General features: G+C 37.6%; 2 protein-coding genes across 17 annotated transcripts in view; one reads left to right on the top strand and one right to left on the bottom strand.

Annotated features, from left to right (window-relative positions):
• Window positions 1-143: 143 nt before the first annotated feature.
• Window positions 144-7,303, top strand: LOC136782777 (cyclin-dependent kinase 9-like). The gene is made up of 7 exons (XM_066742450.1): window positions 144-509; window positions 626-710; window positions 788-878; window positions 949-1,115; window positions 1,191-1,432; window positions 1,493-1,640; window positions 1,716-7,303. Exons 1-7 carry the CDS (start codon window positions 403-405, stop codon window positions 2,016-2,018), a joined length of 1,143 nt encoding a protein of 380 aa, XP_066598547.1. The 5' UTR covers window positions 144-402; the 3' UTR covers window positions 2,019-7,303.
• A 23-nt stretch (window positions 7,304-7,326) lies between these two features.
• The window catches only part of LOC136782698 (CUGBP Elav-like family member 1-A), an 84,393-nt gene continuing 64,509 nt past the window's right edge, over window positions 7,327-27,210 (bottom strand). For 3 of the 16 annotated variants that reach the window (XM_066742311.1, XM_066742328.1, XM_066742439.1), the window contains exons 6-15: window positions 19,442-19,647; window positions 16,624-16,755; window positions 15,626-15,899; window positions 15,027-15,122; window positions 14,732-14,773; window positions 14,157-14,186; window positions 13,628-13,750; window positions 13,409-13,456; window positions 12,585-12,815; window positions 7,327-11,669 (exon numbers count right to left, since the gene is read on the bottom strand). In XM_066742311.1, the coding sequence (XP_066598408.1) occupies window positions 11,542-11,669; window positions 12,585-12,815; window positions 13,409-13,456; window positions 13,628-13,750; window positions 14,157-14,186; window positions 14,732-14,773; window positions 15,027-15,122; window positions 15,626-15,899; window positions 16,624-16,755; window positions 19,442-19,647 (1,310 nt within the window). In that variant the 3' untranslated portion in view covers window positions 7,327-11,541. The remainder of the gene's footprint in view (window positions 11,670-12,584; window positions 12,816-13,408; window positions 13,457-13,627; window positions 13,751-14,156; window positions 14,187-14,731; window positions 14,774-15,026; window positions 15,123-15,625; window positions 15,900-16,623; window positions 16,756-19,441; window positions 19,648-27,210) is intronic. The other 13 variants (XM_066742319.1, XM_066742343.1, XM_066742352.1 and 10 more) reach the window with 13 other exon arrangements.

Here is a 27,210-nt window from a genome sequence, read left to right as displayed (position 1 = left end):
CTTTATTCAGATTATTTAACTTTTCAACTGCCCGGCATGAAAACTGATTTTTTAACTTCAATTTTTTAAGTTGTTAGCATTGAATTTCCGACTGTACCGTTGATAGTGATGCCGCCTTAAAGGATTCGACATATTCGAGTCATTTCGAGTTTGACTCATACATATGAGTCTATTCGAGTTCGACCGAAGCCAAGCGGGCCTTTGTTAGCCAAACCACGAAGTGTTTTTATGTTTGTACTATGACGTAGTGCTAACCGTGCTAACAGTGCTGTGTGTGAGTCCTGTGACGCGATTGTGTAGGTACTAGCCGACTACTAGGTAGATCAGTGATAATCAGTGTGTTTTGTGTGTATGTTGGTGGTGTGAGCTGTGTGCGTGTATAACTACTTGTGCATTTTCATAATGAATACAAAGGAAAAAGAAAAGTATATCGAAGAATTTGATTTCCCTTTTTGCGATGAGTCTACAAAATATGAAAAAGTGGCGAAAATTGGACAGGGAACGTTCGGGTAAGCTATCATAGAAATGAAAATTTGTGTTGATCCTTTCCTACAACACACCTAACCTATTTTCTCGTAAAATGGAAACATTAATATTTTGCATTGTTCTTTTAAATTTTTCATAGAGAGGTGTTCAAAGCCAAGGACAAAAAGTCAAATAAAAAATTTGTGGCCATGAAGAAAGTATTGATGGATAACGAAAAAGAGGGGGTTTGTATAATATTTCTTAAACAATTGTTACCCCAAGTTGCTTTTTCATGTATATCTTATTTTTATTATTATTTCAGTTCCCTATTACTGCATTAAGAGAAATTAGGATATTGCAGCTACTGAAACACGAAAACGTAGTGAGTCTTATTGAAATATGTAGGACGAAAGGTATGTTATGCTTGTTTATAAGTAAAATGTATGCTTCTAACATTAACCTAAAAATGTTTGTATCTTGCAGCTAATGTGTACAATCGTTATCGATCTACTTTCTACTTAGTATTCGACTTTTGTGAACATGATCTTGCTGGGTTACTGTCTAATGTAAATGTCAAATTCAGCTTAGGTGAAATTAAGAAAGTAATGCAGCAACTGTTAAATGGCCTTTATTATATTCATAGTAATAAGGTAAGTTGATTTGATGCTGCAAAGTTATATATGAAAACATCAAGTATTTATGTACAAGTACAAATTTTGTTGTAGATCTTGCACAGAGACATGAAAGCTGCAAATGTATTAATAACGAAAAATGGTACACTAAAATTGGCAGATTTTGGGTTAGCACGTGCTTTTAGCGCAAATAAAAGTGGTCAACCCAATCGTTATACAAACCGAGTGGTTACTTTGTGGTACAGACCACCAGAATTATTATTAGGTGATAGAAATTATGGGCCTCCAGTGGATCTATGGGGTGCAGGATGTATTATGGCTGAAATGTGGACAAGGTAATAATTTTGGTTACTTCTTCAATAAAGGCATAATTATTTGCATTTTATTGTTTTTAGATCACCAATAATGCAAGGTAGTACAGAGCAGCAACAGTTAATATTAATTTCGCAATTGTGTGGTTCCATAACAACTGAAGTTTGGCCAGGTGTAGAAAATTTAGAACTATTTACTAAAATGGACCTTCCAAAAGGCCAAAAACGAAAGGTATACACTTATTACTCATGAGGTCTTTAAGAATCACCAAGTTATTGGTTGTTTATGATTATTTTTGTTATATAGGTTAAGGACAGATTGAAACCATATCTGAAAGATCCTTATGCTTGTGACTTACTTGATAAGCTCTTAATTCTTGATCCAGTTAAAAGATATGATTCTGACTCTGCGCTAAATCATGATTTCTTCTGGACTGATCCAATGCCTTGTGATTTAAGTAAAATGTTAGCACAGCATAGTCAAAGCATGTTTGAGTATTTGGCACCACCAAGACGTCCCGGGCACATGAGGCATCCGCATCATCAAGTTCCAGGAGGACCAGCTAAGCCTAGTATGGCTGACAGTGGATATCAAGATCGTGTATTCTAGCATATTCACATTTTATAAATGTAGATTTGTGCTACATTGTCCATTGTTCAAAATTTGAAGACATTTATTATGCTATAGCATTTGACTTTAGCTTTGAACGTACCTGTAAATTTTTTAAGTTGAAGTTAAATACCTTATTTATATAAACTTTATAATATGGTATTTATGTACATATACAAATTTCGTTATTAAAATGTTTATACTTTAGTTATAAAAGACATTTATAGACTATTTTGCATTTTTAGCTAAAAATGCAACGAGTGCATACTTTTCCTTTATAAGCCTAAGATTTTTTTTTGGTTCTTATTGTACTCGTTTTATATCATATATTTAAAAGAAAGCTAATAAATTATTTGCAAGGTTCTTAAATAAAATTTATTTGAGATTAAAATCTATTTAACTTGCTAAGTATGGTATAAAAAGGCTAACAGGGTATAAGATTGTTTGCTTTTTATCTTGCTTATATAAAAAATAGACTGACTTGAAGAAAAAATTGAGATTAAGCATTCTGTTAGATTTATGGTTAACGGCAAGTATTGCCTTACTATTCGAATACACTAAAGGTTTGAACAGGAAATTCTCGCTTCTCACAATTATCAGAGTATTGTTGAATCTTTAGAAACAAGTAAAATATTTTCTGTTTTCTGTCTAATGCAAAACTCACAATATTCGTCAATATTTTACGTATACCTTAATAAATAAATCTTTGAATGAGATTTTCAGTGCGAAAATTATTTTGTACACTATCACTCCTCGCTCCTACTGTACTCATTCCCAGTGTCCATATGAGTTTAATTGCACTTTTACTTAAAGGATAAAAGGTAATAGGTAGTTTTGCCATTTTTGTATACAAACCATTGAGAAAGCAGCCAGTCATAGTAGCGGAAACTTTATTCCAATTTACTATGTACAAAAAATATCGATGAAATCTAGATACAATCTATATATACAAGTTGAAACTAACTACGAATATTTTCAGTAATTGCAGTAGATGTGTATGCCATTCAACAGAATAGAAGTTTCAATTGCCATACAACAATAGTATTACGATTGATTTTATAAGAACAGAGGAAACATTATGTTATTATAAACAATACGTTGTTCATTGTTTATTTTTCTTTTTCTTCATTTCGATGGTAGATTTTAGTGTTAACTAATACGCTAAATTACTTATTAAGACGGACCATTTATTCTGGTCTCCTTTGTTCGTGTGTGGTTAATTTTCTTTTCTATTAATAATGAGATGCGCTTTGTAAGAAATTTTTTGTTTTCTTGAATCTGCAACGACGAGGGTCCAACTAAATTAGGCCGGGCACAGGTAATTGCCATAAAAATAGTTATGAAAACGTCAAAGGTGTAGAATACACTTCTCTATATACAAAATGTATACAATGTATAAAAATCGCATATCAGTATTATAAAAGCAGTAGTGTGTAACTCCTGCCAATTTTGACCTATGAAATTTTCATTACTCGAAAGCACTTTGTCTCAATGTTTTGTAAAATGAGAATGATCCTTAAGTGTTACTGCCTTCAATCTTCATTTCCAGGCTTTCGCGTGTGCTTCGACCATTCTCCCACGCTTTTCTCTCCATTTCATCCCGTACGTATATAGTATATATGTATATGTATAGTTTCTTAATTAATTGTGCCTCCGAACATAAACTTAACAAGATCACGGAGGAACATTCACTCGCATCTTCGTTGCTTGCACCACGCATAACGCACATTCCGCGTCTACACACACTTTCAGAATCGATAAAAAATCATCTAGCTTATCGAGGACAGACGTCTATACATAGATCTACGCTACTATATTTATATAATAGCACGAAGTTACAGATAAAAAAACAAAGGAACTTTATTTTGTTGCGTACTCGCTGCTTTTTAACTCGTAAAAAAAACCCAGTGCCGTTTTTTCATTGCTCAGTCACTAAACGGACTAATAAAATTCTAGTCTGTTCGAAAAGAATGGTCATTTATGTAGAATGCGATTGCTTAACGAAAAATATTTAGTATGGGAATAGCAAAAGGGAGATGGAAGGTGTAATAATGCACTACTGCGCTATTTCATGAGACTGATAAAAGTGCGCGAGTTTCGTAGAGCACCGATAAATATAGTCAGTTTATTAAGTACCAAAAGCAGCAGGCATAAATCAGTCAGACATATCATGCATGAGTTTCGTGCGATTGCAACTTGCGTATGTTCCCCAACTAAGTACATCACACGACAGGCATTAATTATGATTTTTTTTCCACCAATGCTAATAAACATTACTTCAAATACAATAATAATTATCGCTCCTCTGCAAATCACATACAAAGACTGCTTTTCACCCTCGGTCGATACACCAATTTATTAATGCAGGAGCGTCTGCGTTATAACACTATTATACCTAAGCATGATTGTCAAGGATAATTATAGGAGCCATTGAAACAACAGAAAAGAAAATTGATCTTTCTCCCTCAGGAATGCCTGAAAAATCGACAGCGGTTTAAATATGTGTACCAAGTACTTGTACCACTCATTACACTTATTTTTTTCAAGAGCTACATTCTCCAATAACCATTCATTTCCATTGAAAAATGTAAAAGTTTTACAATCGGCACATATATCGTTCATATCGCTGTAATTTCACAAAGCATTTGGAGATACTGAATTCTTTTTTTATTTTCTGCGTCCAATAGATAACAAATAGATAAATAAAAGACAGCAAGATAAATATGTGTATGTATGGTAATTATTGAAACATACCTCAATGGAGGAACGAAATAATACAAACAGAAAGTAAGTACGCAAATTTCAGCTTGCTCGTGGCTAAAGAACATAGAGAATTAATAAACGATGAGCGCGGCGGTGTAGCTTCATTGGTCTCTTTTTCTTTTTTTTTATTTCTTTTTTTATTAACTTAGTAGTAGCTCTAGAAGCCGTTAAAGCAAACAGAAACATAAAACAACCGTGTACATGCGAAAACCATTGCGCACGTAGGATAAATGAGCGATAACATAATTGTTTACAAGCACATTCTCACATATACATATATATATATATATATATAAAGTATATGCACGCACAATCATATTTAATGCCTATAAACGTACACATTTATTTTCCCGCACGGCACAATTTCGCTATCAATCATTTAATACTAGCGAACAAGTGCTTTTACAAGCATTTTTCACTATTCTTCAGCGCACACGTTGCGACTTTTCTCGTCGCATTGTGCTTCATAACCTTTTTCGTACAATAAGTCATCCACCACAACGACTTCATCAGTCTCGAATCTGTGAGCATCAAAACGACAAAGCTTCTGTAACGGATGAAAACTACGTGGCCTTTTCATAAACCGCGATAATTTTACGATTAATTTTACAACAATTATATTACTCGGCCGTAAAAGCCTCTCGCTTATTTAAATCAACGCACCGACAATGATTAAAAAATAGCATATGCGCGATACAAACAAATCGAATATTTTCAACGAGAGTTGACTCCCTTTCAAAAGTTTCAGGATGTCCGATCGCATCCCGCTATTACTAACACAGAAACGATCAGATGTGCCGCAATAGTGAATTCTTCCATTCGTAAAACGTATAACAAAAAAAAGACCGTGGTCGAAAACAACTGAAAAGCAATATATCAAAAAGAAAAAAGGATCTAAAACGAAAAAAAAATTACATACAAATAAATGTTCAATACAAGGTATCATCATGTGCTGAAAAATTTTACATTAACGATTACTGCAAGCAAGGTTCTTGTATACAATAGAGACGAATAACTATTATTAAAAATTAAAATATAATAACGATAATGATTTTACTTGCATCTAATTAATAGCATTCGCGTATCTTACGCATAATTGTTTTTTTCCATGATTAAAACAAATAGAAGCCTTGCTGGACATAAGGTTAAGTCACGAACCCCTTGCCTCGAGGAGATAGCGTGTTATGCAAATTAAAATAATGTGTGCCTTAAAATTAAGATTAAGTAATATAACATAATATATATATATAAATGTATGACTTTTGTTACAGTTAGTACATGCTGAAGTTGAATGCGGCTTAACAATGACCGTAATAAATATAACAGCATAAACATTAATAGAAACGGTGGAGAATAACAAGATGCTAACGAGAGAAACACAAATATATATATATGTATATATAATATAGCTTTACTCGTAGATTTCTGACTAGGCTCTAGTTGCAGGTAAATTCTGTAAGTGTGCGCTCACGATTATCACTTTTGTTAATAATTCATTAGTTTGCAGTATTTGGATTAGCTGTATAAGTACAATTATATTATACTTATCGACAAAGTATCTTTGGTAGCTTGCAGATGGAATTTGCAGAGCTTTGCAAAATTAATTAACGACTCTTGAAATTTTCTGTTTTTCTTCGGCTTACCAAAATTGGTATATTACTTGAGGTAACGATTAATCATAGCTATATTTAAGTATACGAGAACAGTAGGAGGCTGAAGAAAAAAAGAAACATCAAAATGAAAAAAATTACATGCTACTAAGCGTGAGAATCAAAGCAAAAGTAGAGCGACTTGAAAAAAAAAGTTTGCTTTAAAAAGCGCACTAAACAAGTCACACCCATAGACAGCTGGGCTAGACTTATCAACATGAATTTGTCCAATTTTCGAAAACATTTATTATCAACGTCTGTACATATCGTTTGAATATCGACCAAAACGATTTGTTAGTCATCTTACAGTCATTCGCACTTTTCACCTTTTTTTTCATGCTTTGGTAGGTCAATGACAATCGGGAGAAGGTCGATCGTTCCAACGAGAAAGCTCACACGCGAGAAGAACTCTGGATAGAGAATACGAGAGAAGAACTCACCTCGGAGAACCTTTCGAGCAGTCATTAAACGAATTTACACGTAGTACATCGAAATCACTCGTTCGGATGTTTAACGAACGTTATTCCTGATAATATTGGCCAATAGTGAAACGGGCACCGAGCGCCTCTAGCCAAACCGTTAAAACGTCAGAAGAAAAGAAAAGAAAAAACGAAACGTTACATTTTCCATAAACGGTTATCACCGCAAACACAGAGAATCGTTTCATTCGTAACACACGTCGCTGAGCGCTTATTTTCCACATATTCTCAGTAATAAAAATTCATATCATGCATACACAAGCATACGAGTATCACCCCGCGCCTTAAAAGCGATTCCCTAACACAATTCTAATTATCATACAATCTTATTACAAAGTCATTACAAAATGTATCTTATAATGCTGTGTTACGTTTCATTAGTTTCTCTCTTTGCCCTCCCCCCCCCCCCTAATTCACTCTATCATTCACTCGTTTGCTTCACACTTTCCTCTTTCTGGTATGTCCTCTCACCCCGATCAGCTTCTTTTTCACAATAATCTTAACAATTTTTTTTTCTACAAGAGCGAATACTAAGCTGCGGGTTCGCCTATTCCCTGAAATTCTTTCACGCGTTCCTTCCTCTCGCAAGAGAAGAATTGAAACAACGAGTGCACGATTATTCCTCGCCTGATGCCCCGTGGAGTCGGTGCACTATTTTCCCATCGATCACGAATCCACCGTGCACAAACAGGTACGTAAAATGACAGCGACGATCTTGGTGCTTTGTCGAGAAAAATAACTATCGCATATCGGTCATAGTACACACAGCTATCCACTAGCATGCGGATCCCTCGATCGGCGGAAGCTCGCCATTCAAGGGCTCCTCAAGAATCCCAAGAATGTCCTTCTCGAGTGGAACGCAACTTCGCCACGTCGAAGCATCGGGCAAATTTTCAACGCGCGACTCCTTCTTGCTTTCTTCCCCACTCACAAGTGACGTCACTCGTTGAAATCTCGCTTACGCCGCCGGAACACAATCGATGGTCGTCCACATCCTCGCTTTTACACACGAGCGATCTGTTACTACTTACATCTCACGTTAATCACAAGTATAAGAAAATATCTCTGAGAATCGCTCGACTCATTCGGAAGCTCGGAGGAAAGCATGAAAACGTACAAGAAGTCCTCCGCAACCTTCTGAATTGCTATAACGATGAACAAACTCTTAATCACATTATCACACTGCGTGCCTCGACGAGATTTAACGATAGCTCGAGGGGTTCGATCAATTAAGAATAATAACCCTCTTGGTACTTTGAACGTGCGTTCGATCATCGTTACAACAATTACTGGTTTGAAAATCGTGCTCGCGTTACATTAATCTTGGATTTCTCTCAACGATCATCGCTTTGCACGTGTACGCGTTGGACGCACGGGCGTGTAAATAGTTTATTTACGATATTTGTGCAGCATTATTTTATACAGACGTATCGCGCCAATGCGTTCGCGTACACGTGCACTACACTAGTGTGTACATAACAAACGCAGACATACGCTCGCACGAAGAATAAACGTTAATCCCAGTGAGCCAGACGGACACACGTTTTCTTGAATTATGTACAGAGACTGCAGGTGTGTAGGGGGGATGAAACCAGAAATAAGAGAGAGGATGGTGCGAGTTTGGCCAAGCAAGGTTCGTACTACTTGCAAGTGAACAAACACTTGACTCGTCGTCCCTACTTATTTCCTCCACCCTTTGGTGCTCTATGCCTGCTTCGGTGAGGGTGCGTGCGTGTCTGCTGTCGTTTTTCAGTTGATTTCTTGGGAAATTCACAGCAAGCCGAGGTCGAGGAGAGATCTCGCATCTTATCACTCTCGCACCGCCTTTCAATGATAGTAGTAGTAGTAGTAGTAGTAGTAGTAGTAGTAGCAGTAGCAGTAGTAGATGTTGTTGTTGTTGTGATGATGATGATGGTGCAGGTGATGGTAGAACTTTAGCAATAGGGAGTGCAACGAGCCACGCAATTCGACGATTTTAAGGGTCGCGTGTGTATCACCGAGGATTAGGGGAGAGAATTGCGGTTGGATTTGAAAAAGACTAAGTACGAGAAAGAATGGTTGTGGGTATAGGGGTGGGTTGGATAAATTTTGATGGGCCACCGAGTTGTGTGATATATGAATTCGACATGGTCACTTGGGTGAATGATATGATGAGATAAGAGAGTTTTATGTTGGCCAGTGCAGAGTGGTAGTGGTAATAGTAGTGGTAGGTGAGTCGATGGTGAAGAGTAGATTGGGGGAAGAAGGTTTTGGAAGGGAGGAGGGATGTGAAGGTATTCGTTCGACTTGTATAAGTGTATATATATATATGTATATATATATATTTTTGTGTGTGTATGTGTGTGTGGTGATTCAGTGTGAAGAAGCGACCGTGCGAAAGAACGTTCGCCCGATTCGACGACAGTTTTCAGATTGACTGACTGACTGACTGACTGACTGACTATCGACCGACTGATTACAGATATGGCACGCCGACTTGGATCGAGAGTACACGGTCACAACGTCACAGGCCACCTGCTGGCACATAAACAAACACACGGACAGGTTAGTCACTGTCACACCCACCAAATACGTATAATAATAGGCGCGTGTAGTGGCGAATTCATCCAAAGACCCTGCAGGGGGACCAAAGCGTTAGTTTTGCACAAAGTCTCATTTTTAATTTTACAACACTGGAGGATATAGTCAGCTGTGGTAATAGTTACAATAATTACTATTATATTATTAAAGATCTAGGAGGATGGCGTGTCTCGATCACGATGTCCTGCAAAGTCTTGAGAGAATTCTCCTAAATGCACCCCACACGCTTAAGAGAGTTCATCAACATCGCCAGTTTAGAGCAGATTCGATTCTAATCAGGATTACAACAACGAGTTTAGATATAATTGTTAGAGACTTTCATCGTTAACAAGTGCGGCTACATTTTACAATTTGATAGACAGAGGGTTTCATACTGTAATTGATTACAACAGATGTGCCCGGGGATTGGCGATGTCTCAAAAGCACAGAGGCTAGTGTGTGTTAGTACTACCGGCTAATAAAGCATCATAGCGTCAGTAACCATCAAACTTCGTGGTGCATTGTAACGAGAGAACGTCTCAAATTCCACATACCGTTTCACACTAATAAGGGATCTGCGTAATAAAATGCGCGTAAACTTCTACTCGATGAAAAGGAATGAGGTTTAAAAGAGCCTTCATGATATATCTCTATCACTGATTATAATGATTATTAAAAAACGATATTGATATAGAAGGACGACACAACTCTGTAGTCTAGATTTTACGTTAAATCTACTGATATTGTCTTTTGTTGAAACGAGTCAATGGACTTGTGTTTGTTTGAGCGCCTGTCTCTGCTGTGATATGGATTTTAGTTAAAAACTCGCGTGTGTAATAATCGAGAAAAACAAGCATTTTGCTATGGTACCTTTCTCAAGAAGCTAATACAGTGTTAGTCAACTATACTATATATATATATATATATATATATATATATATATAAATATATACATATATATATATATAAATATATACATATATATATATATACGAATGTAATTTTAAAATTGTTGTGCACAAAGTTTAACATAGAAAGCTTTAATAGCAGCCATTCATTAAACGTATACTATTTATTACGTATAATATGTATTATGCATTTATAGTAAATTTAAATGTGTACCACGTATGGATGATTTCAGCTGGGAAGGATTTGATAATCTGTCCGTACGAGAGATAGAGAGAGGAGAGAGTGAAAAAGAGAGAAAGAATGAGAATGAAAGATAGAGAGAGAGAGAGAGAGTAAGAGAACGCGCGTGCCAAAAAATCATTCGTGTAAAGCGGATTAATTGAGCCACGGTGAAATCGTTTGGATATTCCAAATCCCACTATTACAAGTACAACATGATTATATTAATACGATCCACTTGAAACATTGTATAATACTTTCCAGAAAATCACACAGTCTACATAGACAAATATGTATTATGTATTACAAGCTTGGAACACATTTTGCTAGGATTTTTGTTCTTCGTAAAAAAGAATGTAACAGTTAGTCTAGAACTGGAAGAAAATCGACGATAGATCATTATAAATAGTTCGTTAAGATCTAAATGGACGGACTGGCGATTAGAAGAGAAGCTGACTGAGCAGAAAATCCGATTGCTCGATATAGACGTAATCAGCATTACGCCTCTATGTATAGTATAATATAATCTAACAGTGAATCCATCGTAGTCTCCTAAAATATCACAGCATCGTTATTAAAGTCAAAAACTATACTAGGAGAAATGGAAAAAAAAGAAGTGGATTTTGGACCCCTTGTGCAAAAGAGAATCTATCCCGAATGACTAGAGAGCATTAGATCCTCCTTATCGAGGGTAAATTCGATAGTCTACCGAAGAATCGTGAACAGTGACAAATGTTTAACTAAAATATCTATCTAGGAATCCTGTATATCGAAGCGGTGGAATCCTTAAAAAAGAGCAAGGACTTCGACGAACCCGTATTTACTGTTTTGAACTTTTACCAACAGAGTAGTTTGATGGTTTGAAAACATGACACCCGAGCCGGTGTTTATCCTGTTCCTGCATGGTATCTACCTACGGAGGATTGTCGAGGCCAACACAGCCAACTAGTATGGCTTGGATGCGTCCTTGGGCCGTTTCAATTGTACCTTCAGCCTCCTCGTTCCCATTGGAAAACCATGCATTGCTTGTATTGCCACTTGCGCGCTTGCTGGGTTGTCGTACGAAACGAAGCCTGCAATTTTTAGCCAATATTTCATATAACGTTTCTTGTACACAATTTACACCCCCGTCTCTCCTTCTCTCTTATTTACCTCATACGAGGGATATCAATAATTAATCCAGATTTGTTCGTTTCTCAGAACTAGGGCTGCCAGAATATTTCTTTTGAAGGGAGCGTTCATTGTTTATATTTTTCCTTTTTCTGCAAAATTGCATAAATTTTAATTTTTTTAAACTAATAATTCTTCTGTTGTACTTTTTCTTTTTACAATACATGCTTTCTGGCAACCATAGTGTTAGTTGTGATTTCTACACTTTTGGTAGATTCGTCCACGGTCCATTCGCGATGCAAAGGTTTAAAATAGAGAATGGCAACTTTTCGAACTGCCTTAAAAAGACAGTTTTTCAGTTTTCTGTATTTGTAATATTCACCGAAGGTTTCGTTCATCCCCTAGATCTAGATACATTTTTAACATCAATTATCAACAATATAATTATTACTTTTTGAATAATCACTTTTGAAACTTGGTCAAAATGATTCTTAGACAGCTAGCAAAATTGCCATTCGTGATGTTGATTCAGTCTTTGCATCGCGATTGAATAATAAATTTATAACAAGCTGGATACAGACATTACAGAGTAACTCCACCTGAAATCTCAGTATTTCCAAATCAACATTATTTGAATTTCGAATCCTCGGGGAAATAACTTTCGCTTAAAATAACAAAATTTTTCAAATTAAATTTGTATTAAACCATTTTTCAGGTGAAAACGCTCTGTAAAGTCAGTACATGTCCTCCTCTTAATTGTCGAGTGAAATAAGGGACGACCGAGACGAACAAACCTGTAATAATTGATATTCCAATTAATTGGTTAAAATAAGGTTCACGAGGGTTTTTCTTTTTTTTTTTATTCGTGTTTGACTCACCGAAGCCCTTGCTGGTCTTCATATGCCTGTCTATGAAGATTTTCGCTGATATGAGATTGCCAAAGGGGGCGAACATCGACGCCAGGTCCACGTCGCTAAATTCCGAGGGTAAGTGATAGATAAATAAGTTGGCACCTTCAGGTCCTTCGATTCTCTTGCCAGCTGCGCTGAAACTTGAATTTTGCGCAGCCGCTGCAGCTGCTGCAGCAGCAGCGGTGAACGCGGGGAACCCTGAAATTGCAAGATCCGTGAGTAATATAATAATAGAGCGCAGATCACATTGATTTATTCCCTATAACTAGCAACTAAGTCGATGGGGAAATTCTTTTTGGTGCGGGAGAGCTCGACACATTGGATCCGCCTTTAGAGAAAATTTCTGCAATCCTTCGACAAAACTCTCCAACTTAGATTTTCTATTTCTTACTTTTTCTTGTATTTCTTTTCTCGAAAAAACTATAGAATAATAATAATAACGATACAAATGGCATCACAATAACCACAACAATACCACTGCAAGGCGACCTCGCACAAATTAGGTGTTTCGAGTCTGAAGAAAGTTATAAAAAATGTCTTTTACCACTGGAAAGTTTCTCTTTGGCCGATACAATTAGTGATAATAAAATATTCTCTTATCAAGCAAACCAATTTGATGTTATAATAATTGCAATAATAACAGCAGAGTAAAACAAACAATAACGACAGAATAGTAGTATAGTAAACAATATATAGCAACGAAAGTAAGAAGGAGAAGGAGAATCAAAAGAAGAGTTTTAGACGAGCAAAAACGAGAGTGGTACGTCTTGCAAACTGTGCAAGTTACTCACTATGCAACTCTTTCTTTTCCACGGTCAGCGTCGTCTTTCCAATGAGAGCTTTAACGTTCACAGTTATATACTTATTAATAGATTTATATTATGCATTGAAGAGAGATGGAGAGTGATAAAGAAACGAGAGAAAGAAGATGTATAGGGGGAGGGAAAAAAGTTATCAACCGCTACGACCGTTTTTGCAATTTCTGGGGCTTTAAGAAGGCTCGCAATTACCTGCGTACTGCTGCAAACTCGAATAAGCGTTGCTCAAGGAATCCTGTAGGCCGTTTAATGGGTTCCCCGTTAAGGAATTTAGAGCGAGCGACGTTACAGGACTCAGATTACCACCGGACGACCCTGCAAAACAATGTACAGAAAATAGACAATTGAAGCCATTAATTTCACCACAATTTCATTCGAGTCAACCCAGATGTAAGTAACTACTAACTGCTTCTCCCCCCTCACCCTACTCCCACCCTCATTACAAGCTCGATTTCTCTATATCCTTATCTCTGACTCTTTTTTTACCGCTTTGAACCAATCAAAAACATTAATCATCCAAATTAACGAATTACAAAAACTCTCAGTCCTTTGAAATCAGTAGTTTCTCTCTTAATGCACACCTTACATTTTCTAAATTAATTCCACTACTAATCTAATCTGCAAAGCTTGTGCAATGCTAGCTCTAGGAGTTTTGGAAAAGACTGATCTGTAATTTTGGTATACAAGTTTCACTATAGATGTCTTGATAGTGTGATCTCACCTGTATTGTTGGTTTTTCCAAGAAGCGCAGCTGGATATAAAAAGAATATGGTTGATTAAAAACTTGAGAAAAGATTGTTCCTAATGCGAAGAATACACGAGTGAGTGGAGTGTTAATTGGGATAATCCAAGGATCTCAGGCTAATGTCTCTGTCGAATATTTGCAGGTAACGTCGGGTAGAAAACATGTGATATATTTACACAGTAATAAATACAGAGGTTTGTTAATCACGAGCGCACTGTTGTTAACTGTTTAATGCGAATAAGCGCTGCCTTTCAGGGTTGGTCTGGACTATTGTTCGTAGGAGAAATGGATGGATGGATGGATGTTAGACTCGGCGAGGGCAATTGTATTAAAGGATCGAAAGGGGAAATTATCATGCGATGGGCTGAGAGTAGATTGGATGCAATGATTACTTGGACATTGGCACGAGAACACAATGCAGCAGAACAGAATATGCGTACACTCAACTGAACGATGTGATCAAACTAGAATGTTCATTCGATTAGATCCCTTCGCGGTGATTGAAATTAATTTAGTAGTGGTTAATACTCTACCAGCAATGGGACACGTACATAACGACATACCTGCTGTCGAATTTGCCAGTCCGCTCAACGCTGAAACACACAACGCAGTCCCGGAATTAACCATCGCTGTTAGTAACGCATCGATATTGCGATTGATTTGTTATAAAGCAAGAATGATTAAAAAAAAAAGTTAATACGGATTGAATGAACTACATTATTGAATAATTCTAAAGAGTATTATTGTATAAAAATTTGAGCCCTGAGAGAATTAGTAGAAAGCGTATTAAAAATATCCAAAGGTTATTGCGGATCATCCAATAATTCCTCTTCTCGTTGTACTCACCACTAGGTGATACTTGAAGGTTGCTAGTGTTTCCTCCCGTCATAGCCGCCAAAGTCACCAGATTCTGCATGCTCATCGGGGATACGCCGAAATTCGCTGTGGAACCAAAAAAAAAAAACATCAGTCGTGATACAAGAAATATAAGGATAAACAATATTACTTTCTTCCAGTCTCTCTCTCTCTCTCTCTCTCTCTCTCTCTCTCTCTCTCACTCACTCACAACTTCCTAGAGTACACACTGTACAAAATTCATTCGTAAGTGTGCATTTTAACCAAGGTACAGTATAGGAAAATAACGAAGAAAGAGTACCAAGCGAAGTTAGCTCAAGTGCACACTAATCAGTTTGTCTCACAGTGTAAACTAAAATTTAACAAAGCTACGAGAGAGAGAGAGAGAGAGAGAGAAAGAGAGAGAGAGAGAAAGAGAGAGAAAACAGTAAAACGCAATGCAGCGTTGTTAAAAAAATACCAAAAATTAGTTGACAAGGTTAGAATCGAGTGGATAGAGACAAGAAATGGTTGGAGAAGTATAAGAAAAAATGGAAGAAATAAGTAAGAAAAAAAGAAAGAAAGAAAAAAAAGTTAAGGGTGACACTGACCATACTCACCAGCCGTATTACTTAAGGACGCGAGAGTAGCCAGGCTTTGAAGGTTGGCAGGATTAATTTCCGGCGAGGTGGGCACCGTGGGAGGCGCGGGCTGCGCAGGCGTGGTGGCGCCGAGGCCGAGGTGCTGCTGCAGCAACAACTGGTGCTGCACGCTGGACAAGGCGCTGGCCCCAGCGTTCGCTGCCACCGGAGTGGCTGCATTGGCCGTTGCTTGCAACTGTTGTAGCAGCTGCAACGAGCTAGGTGCCAGATTGTGCGTGTCATTCTGCAAGATGCCTCTGTATCACAAATAGTTTAGCACATTGGCCAGAGACGGATTTTCTCCGACGTTTAATTAACGCAATTAACGTAATCATCTATCATTCCGATACTCTCTCTCTCTCTCTCTCTCTCTCGCACGTAATTTCTCAAATACAAGCGCGAAGCGTCCCATCACGGGTATTCACACACACACACACATACATACATACACGCGTCGATCCTAAATCCGGTGACTTTGGAACACCCTGCCAACTCGATGATAAAGAACATTGGGCCACTTTGGCGTCACAGTAAAATCACCGTGCGTCACTCAACTTGTCCAACGACTGTGCCCGCTCAAAATTGATTATATGCAAAACGACTTGTAAATCAAGCGAATTATATGTAAAATAGATAGAAACTTTACTAGACACTCGGTATATGCGGAGCATTATTCGGATCGACCGTGGGAGGAATAGCGCGACTAAGATTGACAAAAAGTGCAACGGTGAAATAACTTTTCGCATGGGAAGAAAGCCGCCGCTAGGCGTTACTGTTAATTTACAATGTAAGACTGGACCCGGTATTGGCTTTCGGTGAAATCGCCGAGTCTGGGTAGTGGTGATGGTAAAAATACTAATAACGATAGGACACACGGACGAGGGGTAAATTGAGTGTAAAATGAGTGTACGGAAAACAATGATAGATTAACCGGATTGTTAAGCGAGAAGAAGTAATGAGAAACTGACGGTTCCCAAATAATGAGGGGCCACGTTAACTCCTGCAATGTTCCAAAGGTTGGCTTGGATCTGCTGCATCCTCTTCTGGGCCTTCTCCTTTTGCGTGTCGGCGAACTTGACGACCAACGGCGACGAGCAACCCTGTAGAATGAAATTTATCAAAATTAGAAATATATATCAAATTGTTTAGAATTTTATTGCATAGTCGTGATTGTGGAGGATTTGTAAAGACTACTTTGTTAAGATTGAGTATTCGCTATTTGCACACCTACACAGTGGCATTCTACTCCGATCATCCATACAGAGACATCCTCAGAGAAAAGGTAATGATTCCACAAAATTTTAATTTTCAAATTATGCATAAAGACTATAAACATAGGAGAGAAAATAAAGTAGAACAAACTTCGAAAGAATGTGATTAAAAAAAACTGTCCCTAAATTTTGTTAATTTATACAGTTAGAAATGATCGCTTAATTGCCACTATGTGTGTGAGTTGTAGCGCGGTTCCAATAGGCGGCGTGGAGTGGGTCCCCCTCCCCCCTCCATATATAAAAGAGGAAGTAGCCGTAGGGGGAAAGTCACGCGCACTTGGAATTGTCGAGGTGTCGGCCCGTTCGAGCTTCTTTCTTTGCTCGGTTCAGTTACTTGGAGTTAAATTGGTGATCAGCCGGGGTTGTGGATCAGCGCGGATGTTTTGCCCGAGCTACGGTGGCATCGAGCCAATGTCCATCGACTAACATCGTGTGTTATAAGGGAGTCTTACGACAAAAAGAATCGCAAGAAGAAGAAGAGCTTTTAACTTTTAGACGAAACTCATGCTGAATGAAGATAAGACGGACACTTGCCGTGTTTGTACACTGGAGAACGCTTGTCCAAGAAAGAAAATATCCTTTATTCCCTCTCGACCCACTTCAATCGCATCTCACGCCCAAACCCAAACGATAATATATATAACTATATACACAAACGTTTTCGTTCTCTCTCTCTCTCTCTCTCTCTCTCTTACGCGCGCAGCAACAGCAGCTATTTTCTGGGAACGTGCACAAATCTATCAACAAAACACGTTTCTGTACAAAGATATTCTATGGCATATCGATTATTAATTTATTCAACAACGTCGAAAACACGTACAACAAATTCGCACGGTTCATCGTTTCTCGTTTATTCTATCAAGTATTGTCACTTTGTTTGTTTTCGGTTTGAATATAGTATTAGCGAGACGTGTCGTATATTGTACGATATATTTAGTATCGAAAGGATTACAAAATGGTAATGTTATTCGGAATGATGAGAAATAGAACAAGGACACGGTTCGTCTATGAGTGACGAGAACGGTTCTTCGGATAGAAATTATTTATTGACTGGTTTGCGTCGAGTTGATTATTATTGATGCTTTGTTTATACGCGATTGTTGATAATAAATTAAAGGACCCATTTTACAAAGATTCGTCGGGGTTTTTCGGTGTACAGTGAACAAAATATTGAAACAGAAATATAATAGAAAAGATTTCAAACGTTGGATGTATATGTGAAAAATTCTAGTTTTTCAGTCGATGTTTTATTAAAGGGGACAGGGATAATAACGAGGAAAATATGCACGTTAAAAAGTTATCGATAAAAGAATTTTGAAATAGGGGAAAATAGTGCAAGGACGCTTTATTATAATTTTCGCAAATGGTGAAAGGATAGCTTTGATGGACCGAGAAAAATTAATGGCTCTTGCTGCGTAACGTTTCCTCTCACACATACACACGTACATATATACTTATACACGCGACGGACATATTATTTTTCAGAGATACACGCGTACATCTGCATGTAATAATTGCGCTATCGCTGGCAGCCTAATGTGAGTTGAATGCTTTGGTACAATTTAAAGGGAACGTAGAAAAAAAAGTATTTTGCAGAAATAAAAAAAATCTTTTATATAATATACCTATTTTGTTTATATATATAGAACGAACCAGGAGGTATGCCATTTTTATTATATATACTGTAATATTAACATTATAGAAACTACATTATTTTACATTCCACATAAAGTAGAAAAAATTATCGAAAGTACTCGTGCAATCAATAAAATAATTTTTTGCATCTACGTTCTGAGGCGAGTTGGATTAGTCACACTGTGGTTAGAATTATCATTTTCAAATCCAGACACATTAGAAATATTAAAATAAAAGCTAATATTATTCAAAAGAATTTAATGAGGAAAAATGTAATTGTTTAAATATTTAATAATATTATGAACCTGTCTATTAAATTTTTTAAACAATTCGCTTAAAAGAGTACAGCATTTAGGAGAAAGAGGGCAACATGGCAAGCCTAAGGCTAGATCCATACAAAAGTGTTTTTGCAGGTCCCGACGAAAGTTTCCCATTTTTAGCGTATGAGAAAATTTCTGTAGGCCCTGCAAAAACACAGATATAGATAAACCAAGTCTACACTTGGAAAAAATCTTCAACCAGTAAAAATTTTTGTTGCAATGATGCAGAAACTTTATTAATATAATGAATCACGAATAATTTCATTATTATAATAAATTACTTCTATATCAATAAACAAACTTGCTCATTAACTTAATAAAAATATTTTCAGACTAAATTTTTTTTTTTAGTTTAAAACTATGAACATGCAAATGCACTTTTATAGGTCCCGTAGAAACGCATATGTATGTGTAAGAGAGTCTAACCTAACTACGTACAACCATGCGTAATAATTGCGTTATCGTTGACGAGTCAATAGGCGCTGACCTGATCAAAGTGTGTGTGTGTGTGTGTGTGTAATAATAAAGGGAAGCACAAAGAAAAATGTGGAAGAACTTACCTCCATGGTTTGCGAATGATGAAGGGCCTTGATGGCGTTAATGGCATTCTGTTTGCTGGCGAAGATGACGAACGCGCAACTTTTACTCTGTCCAGCGTCGTCCCTCAGTACCCAACATTCCTCGATCGTTCCGTAAACACCAAACATACTCCTTACATCGTTCTCGTTGTATTTCTTCGAAAGCATACCCACGAACAATTTCCGTTCTGAAACATCGTGAAAAATGATTGTTGAGTTGCGTAAGAGCTATATAATAAGAATAATAGAATCATTAACTCGGACCGCAGAGAAAAATACTGATATTTCGATAATTTCTCTTGTTTATTATTATCATTATTCCGCAATAATAGGAGAGCCACAACGAAGCACGAGCCCCCTGCGGCTTTTTCGTCTCTCGACAAAAATGCTGCTTTTGGTTTGTACCAAACCGTGGCCTTCGTGGAATGTTTATTAAATACCAAAGGGTCGCCCGCTTCTATACCGACGTACGCTAGAAAATATTCCACGGTTACTTTATCGCGTCCGGCAGGTTTACACGGTCAAGGTTGGACCGAATAATAACGGCCAACGGTGAAGCCACTTGACGAGGAGGGGAGACTACGATCGACGTAAATGTATCCAGTGTAAATATCTATTCTTCTCGCTAAGTTGCCAGTTTTCTTCGACTCGGGACGAGGCCACAGTTTCATTTTTACCAATGTATACAAAGAGGCAACGTCGCAGCAACAAAGCTATGAAAATTATTCAGGAAAAATGAGTACAGCAAACGATATTCGACGAGAAAATAGTGAGCCAAGTGTACCAGGTGTGTAGCTTTCGCAAATGTCCAGACGGAAATGTTGCAAAATGCCTGATAATTGTTACAGGAAAATCAGTAAAATAAATCACTCGACTATATAACGCTGAACGAAAGTTTGCCAAGTGCAACTTTTGCAAAAGTAATAGAAACGGCAACGCTGCAAAAATTTGGACGATAAGACTCTAAAAATTGCACTATACCACCAATTGCAATAAAACAAACAAAATAAACAATTCAAGACAAAAATAAATTAACAAAAATCTACCGAACAAAACTTTGCAAAGACTATGAAACATTCTAACAATGGCAATAATAATAATTACAAGAGAATAAATAAAAATAAAGAACGACTCTGGTAAGAAGAAAGACGAGGAAAAATCCATCAAGTGTGACTTTGCAAATGAACGACTAAAATGATGAAACGTCTCGCGGCTGGATTAACATGAAAAGGCGGTTCGAGCCGATATTGAAATTATCGGTATGGTTGGCGTGCTCTGGATAGATGTATTCTATGTCATGGACACGATTGAAATGATATTTTCTTGCTCGCTTGGGTAATGGACGATGGAAGCGCGAAAGGAAGGCGAGCAAGAGCGAGTGGAGCCGGCGCCGGGCGGGCGGGGCGGTAGCCTTGTCGATTTCCCGGAGAGTCCAATCGGTGGTTGTTCCTCGATGCCGTGTCTCTGGCTCAATTGCATGAGAACGTTGCATCGATGCAATGCGCTTAGCAACGTGTGCCATTACAAAAGAAGCTCTCTGCGAATGCCAGTGGGGTGACGAATGTGTACATACACATATACACTCTCACGGACATAAATACATATATAAATATACACATAAGCGTGACAGATTAATGTGCGAAGATTGTGTTATACGTATGGTAGTGTGGAGTAAAGGAGAGGAGTGGGGGTATGAGGAAGGAACGTGCACTCTGTATTCTTAGCGCGTGCCTCGGGGAAGATCTATGGAGTTCGTTAATCGAGCATTTGTATGGGCTTAGGGTCCTCTAGTTCCTTCCGGTTGATGCCTCGTTCTCTCTCTCTCTCTATATATATATATATAATATATGACTCTCGCTTGCCCCCCCCCCCTCTCTCTAACTGTTTATCGTATACCGACAGGTATACGTCTCCGGTACAAGAACAACGCTATATACACAGCGTGATCCGCAGGTGAGCATCCCACCGCCTTTTACTTTATCCGTCCATCCACCTCCACACTTACAACCAACGAGACAATGAAACGCAGCTCGCATACGAAATCACTGCTATTTCCGTGGAATACGTGTAATGCCTATGGCATCGCTGCGCGTGTAATACCTTTTGTAATATTCCACTCCCCCCCAACTCTTTCACCTTTTCTCTCTTGACCAGCTATGCAAAATTGACGAAACACATTTTTTACTCTCTCTCTCTCTCTCTCTCTCTCTCTCTCTATATATATATATATATATATATATATATATATATATATTGTTAAATTTAGCGAACTTGCCTCGGGAATTTATTTAATGTTTTTATCCGACGAGTAGAACGTATATAACGCGCGATTCTTCCTCGATATTTCTCGCAGCAGTCCATTCTTGAATAGACTTTTTTATACTTCTCTGTAGCGCCGAGACGAGACGCAAACTGTATGAAAAGATTGACGTAACAATTGTTATGGGAACGCGCTTTATTCCATACTCGCGCATTTATGACTTTATTTCTGGAGGATTGTTAATTAAAATGAGGGGCTCTCTGCGTTAAAATGAATACTAGCTGAATTCTTCCACTCTTTTTCCGCTTTTTTTTTTTTTAGAAATGTTTCATTGATTTTCTATGTTTTTTAGCCATTGATACGCTTGGACTCGCGTAAATTGGAATTGTTGAAATAATTATGCTAAGATCATCATCGGTTTTTGTGTTATTTTATTTCTTTTGCTATAATACACTATGTATCTATATACCCGGTGGTCTATTATTTTTATAATAATGATAAATAATAGTGCCGGACTTTTATATATATATATATATATATGTACATATACGTCAAGGTATTTTATTGCGCGTAAATGCCCGTTCTCCGCCTCTGCACTATTTAGGTTATATCAGCTTAAAAGATTAGTGATGAAGCTACTGTTTTGAAATCAACGCCACACCGGTACACTCTATCCGCTTCTTTCGATTATAATTTTACTCGGCCAATATTGAGCGTGCACAAATATTTATCTTTTCCCTCCGTGAAATATATTATTCAAAATTCAAATAGACTGCCAAAAAAGTTGCTTTTTATTATCTGGAGAAAAAAAATGCTGGGCCGACCTTGTTAAATAAAATATGAGATTAAAACCAGAGACAGAGAGAGGTATATTACAGTTAATGTCCGCTCTATACGAATAAACGGTAAATTTCCATGCGTTTGATCGAATATTAAAAATACACTATATATATAAAACATTGAAATATCGAGCCTCATCGTCTTGCTCGAAATATCATTTTCATGCTTTCCGTCGGAAAGTATCAATTACCTTTGTTTACCACCTGCGTTATCACGCTCGAGCGAAAAAATGTTTAGTTTATTATTACCACGTTCCTCTTCTTGTGCAAGCGCGCGCGACGTCCTTGAAGGAGCGCACGATAAAAAATGGCAAAGAAAACCGCGTGCAATATAAAATAAGCTGCACCGCGCGTCGCGCATTGTCAACGCATCATATCGCACAGCCGGGTGTTAAAAAATTTCCAATAGCCAATATAGGGAAATTAATTTGCTCGCTTTTTCGCGGATGAAACGCTCGCAGCGATAATAAACAAATAACGAGAAATAGGCGCTCGCCGGTTATCCTCCCCGGCAGCGTTACACGCGTCGTAAAAAACGCAGTCGGGGTCCTTCATTAGTGTACAAAATGTGGGTCAAAAATTATAATACAGATGCAGCAGTGGTTGAGAGATAAGGCAATTACTTCTCGAATATTCAACGCTTCCAGTCTAGCGTATATTTCAGACGTAAAATTGCAATAATAATAAAAATAACAATAAAAAGAGATTAGCTTATCGTAATCGCTATAGTATTTTTTCTCCTGCTGGCGTTCTCATAACGTTCGCCAGCAGCGCTCTTATCTCTCAGGTATTACGTACACGTTCGCAAGAAATTTTCGCACGTGATGTTATAGGATCGATTAGGTTTTAATTGCGGCTTTCATGGGCGGTAAATAACTCCAGACGTAATTCAATCGGTTATATTCAATTGGATCGGAGACAATAAGTGATTTTTTTTTTAACGTCGTCCACAGCCAATGCAAAACTTGCACCGTTGCGTATACATTGGCGATAGCGGCAAGGCGACTCACTCGTTGTACTCGGAAAGAATTTTTTTAACGGTAAACATTTTCCTTGTATCAATGGATTCGTTCATCATTCTAATAACAATGTTTATTTGGTTAAAAAAATTTGTTTTTAGTGTAACTAGGTTGCGAATTTTCACACGTGGTATATAGGATGGTTTAAAATTTAATCGAGGTTTTTCAGAGTGGTAAATGATTACCCATTTAGGTACTTTAATCGGTTTTATTATTTTGGATCAAAGACAACGCGTGGTTTTTTTTTTAATAATGCAAAACGTGCAGCTTCGCGTATATATACATTAGTGATGGTATAGCGAGCAGACTCACTCGTTATACTCGGAAAGAATTTTTTTAACGGTAAACCTTTTCATTACATCATTGGATTCGTTCATCGTTGTAATAACAATGTTTATACTTACCGAATGATTTTTTTCAGTCCAAGCGGATTGCGAATTTTTACGCGTGGTGGTATAGGATCGATTGAATTTTAATTGAGATGGTTTAGTAGTAAATCTTTGCAGACGTACTTTAATCGGTTTTGTTAAATTGGATCGAAGACAATGCGCGTGATTTTTTTAACGTCGTCCAGCCAATGCAAAGCGCGCAGCATTGCGTACATATTGGAGATAGTAGCAAGGCGACTCACTCGCTAAGTGGGTTGCGACAGGTAGCTATGCTCACCAACCTTCTATGAATCGTTTGTGAGACTGCGTGCAACGCCCGTGCACGGTATAAGTACATCTATACTATGGAGAACTGCGAGAAATCATGCTTCTCTTACACAACGAGTAGCCTCCGGTTCTTTATACACCGAGCGACGTTTTCCTTCTCGACTCGAAATAGGAAAATTCTTGGCGTTTGTGATATATGGTTTAATGTATTATTTGCGAGGAATGCTGATTCTCGTGCACTGATTTTTTTCTACTATATTTTTTTTTCATTTTATTTCATTTATTTCTAATTTTTGTCAAATTTTTTTTATTATTAAATTAAATAGTTCTTTGTGCAACCAGTGAAGCTTTTTCTTTCTCGACTCGAATTAGGAAAATTCTAGGCGTTTGTGACGTATGGTTTGATGTATTATTTGCAAAAGATATTTGTTTGTAATAATATTGATAAATAAAGTTATATTGAGTTATCAACTCGTGCACTAATTTTCATATGCTCTATAAAATCTTATCTTATTCTATTTTACTCATTTTCAAACCTTCCAAATTTTCTTTATCTCTAAATTCAATAATTCTTTATGTACCTAGTGACGCATTTTCTTTGTGGACTCGAAAATAGGCAAATTTTAAACGCGTTCGTGAAATATGTCATGATATGTCATTTGCAAACGATGCTCGTGCACTAATGTTTATATTCTATTTTATTCATTTTTAAATCTTCCAAACAGCCTTTATTACCAATGCCAATAATTCATCATAAATACCGAACGACGTTTTCTTTCTCGACTCGAACCAGGAAAATCCATTCGCCCGTGATATATGGTACAATGCGTCATTTGCAACCGAAGCTCATTGGTAATATGTTAATAAATAAACGTTACTTTAAGCTATCAACTCCTACACTAATAATTACCCTCTATTTCACCCATTTTACATTTTCAAAGTTTCTGCGCTAACAATTTCAATAAACAAACATGAAATTTCAGTAATACTCTCAATAAATTATTTTATTCGCGTTGTAAACTCTTAGTTTAATCCCAAAAGTTCGCGCTCGTTTTCCGCGGTTATTAAACTATTTTTAATACGAAAGATTTAATAACAATAAAAGAACGCCAAAAGCAATGGTCCGCTAGAAAATTATTCGTGCCTGACAAGAATAATCTTTACGCGTAGGTTTTCTCAGAGAAAAAGAAACACAACAACGCGATTTAATTCCTTTATCTTCGCCTGCACGAACAAAGCTGTTTCCTCGCGTGGAAATCCAATATGGCATTGCGCAATAAACAAGCAAATTTTTAATTAATGCCGGCTCTCAGGCTCGGCGAACATTATCAATCGTAGGAGGGGGTATTGTATTCGGTAAAATAGAAATTACGTGGCAAATTTTCTCCCTTCGAGAAATGCGCAATACTGGGAGTAGGACGGAAATAGACATTTTTGACTAGGAGACAATAGTGGGAAGCTCTCGATTAGTTTTGAGGTTTGCAATTGCGTATTGGGTTTGCGATGAGTTTGAAAAAGTTACGGGTTACGGTTTGCTAGTGGTAGAGGAAAAAAAGTGAACGGTGGAGGGGGGGGGGGCGACAAAAAGGGAATGATCGAGTGTGTTAAGAGAGAGAGAGAGAGAGAGGCCAAATGTGCTACAGTGGCGCCTCGATTCTTTGCACTAGCAACACAAACATTTCCCTTTCGCGCACTGATCTCTTCGACTATACATTTGGCTGATGCTTTAATTTCTCTTTAGCGCGGAAGGTAAACTGGCTGGCCTAATCCGTAACAAAACCGGCTGGCTCCGATGATACGTGCGACCGAGTAGCTAAATGATATTTGCACTCGGCGTAATTAACAGGAGATTTATTTGCAAATGACAGGCAGTGGAGGACAATAGGAGAATCCATGGTCATATTGCAATCGCTCTACTCATTAGTCATCGATGTATATATAATCTATATATATATATATATATATGTTCTTTCGTTTGTACGCGCACGCAATGCAGCAAATACCCCCCCCCCCTCCCCCGCTTCGACAAAAACCCACGGAACCTCCTAACACACTCCAATTCGAAGCTGACGTCACGTTTCATTCGCAACTGCAACTGCATTTGCCTGCAAACCGCAAATCACCTAAACGACATCTTTCAATCGCGATGCGATCAATTATACAACGCCGCTAATTACATACACCGAGCGATCAAAGAACAAACCCCTGAGAAATATCGTGCGACGGAAGTTCTTGTATATTTTTCTTGTAGAGATCCAATCTTTTTCTAATGTATATACCAGCATTTTATCCCCCCCCCCCCCCTTCTACGAAATTCTCTTTTCTTATCATTCACCCGCGTATCATACTAAACGAATTAAAACGCGCAGAAAAGGAAAATAAATATAATCGTCGAGCTATTATTGCTTCGATGGATCTATCACTGCCAATTGGGTTTAATAACGAGAGAGCCTGTTGGATATCCGCTAATAATCGTCCGTAAGAAAATATTCAATGAGGCAATTATCGGTGATTTCTCATCAATCGACAAGTTTGCCATTGCGAGGGATGCGCAAGAATATTATGTAAAGGTCTCTTTTCAGCTAAACTGCGATTATTTTTTCGCTTACGAAGGAGAGTCACGAACCAAAGAGGATTATTTTGCTGTTACAAGTTTGAAAGGAGACTGCGAAGCTGCACCGGTTGGATATTATGGAGGGAAGGACGTGCCGAGGGTCAGGGAACCTCCAAGAAATATAATTTCTGTTTATTATGGAGATTAGACCGTGAGGTGGATTGGTCGACTAATTTTGCTTGAATAATGTTACATGTGCTTGCATTTGGTAGTATATATATATATATATATAGAGAGAGAGAGAGAGAGAGAGAGAGAGATGATTACGTTGAAAAAAACGTTTGGTTACTGTTTTGACACTCGTGACTCTGTCACGTGTTTTTCTGTACAGCGTTGTAAAACGATTCATCGTGCGAGAGAAAC

The sequence above is a fragment of the Prorops nasuta genome, unplaced genomic scaffold (assembly GCF_024137725.1).
Source record: "Prorops nasuta isolate Cenicafe-Biocafe unplaced genomic scaffold, Cenicafe_Pnas_1.2 PNAS00002, whole genome shotgun sequence".
NCBI classification, from domain to species: Eukaryota; Metazoa; Arthropoda; class Insecta; order Hymenoptera; family Bethylidae; genus Prorops; species Prorops nasuta.
The sequence above is the reverse complement of the archived record's forward strand: the minus strand, read 5'-3'. Positions and strand labels throughout refer to the sequence as shown.

Bases quoted from the DNA above. Each gene is read 5' to 3' on its own strand.
- LOC136782777 (XM_066742450.1), top strand. From the start codon at position 403: ATGAATACAAAGGAAAAAGAAAAGTATATCGAAGAATTTGATTTCCCT. The intron at 510-625 runs GTAAGCTATCAT...AATTTTTCATAG, and splicing joins ATTGGACAGGGAACGTTCGG to AGAGGTGTTCAAAGCCAAGG. The intron at 879-948 runs GTATGTTATGCT...TGTATCTTGCAG, and splicing joins TGAAATATGTAGGACGAAAG to CTAATGTGTACAATCGTTAT.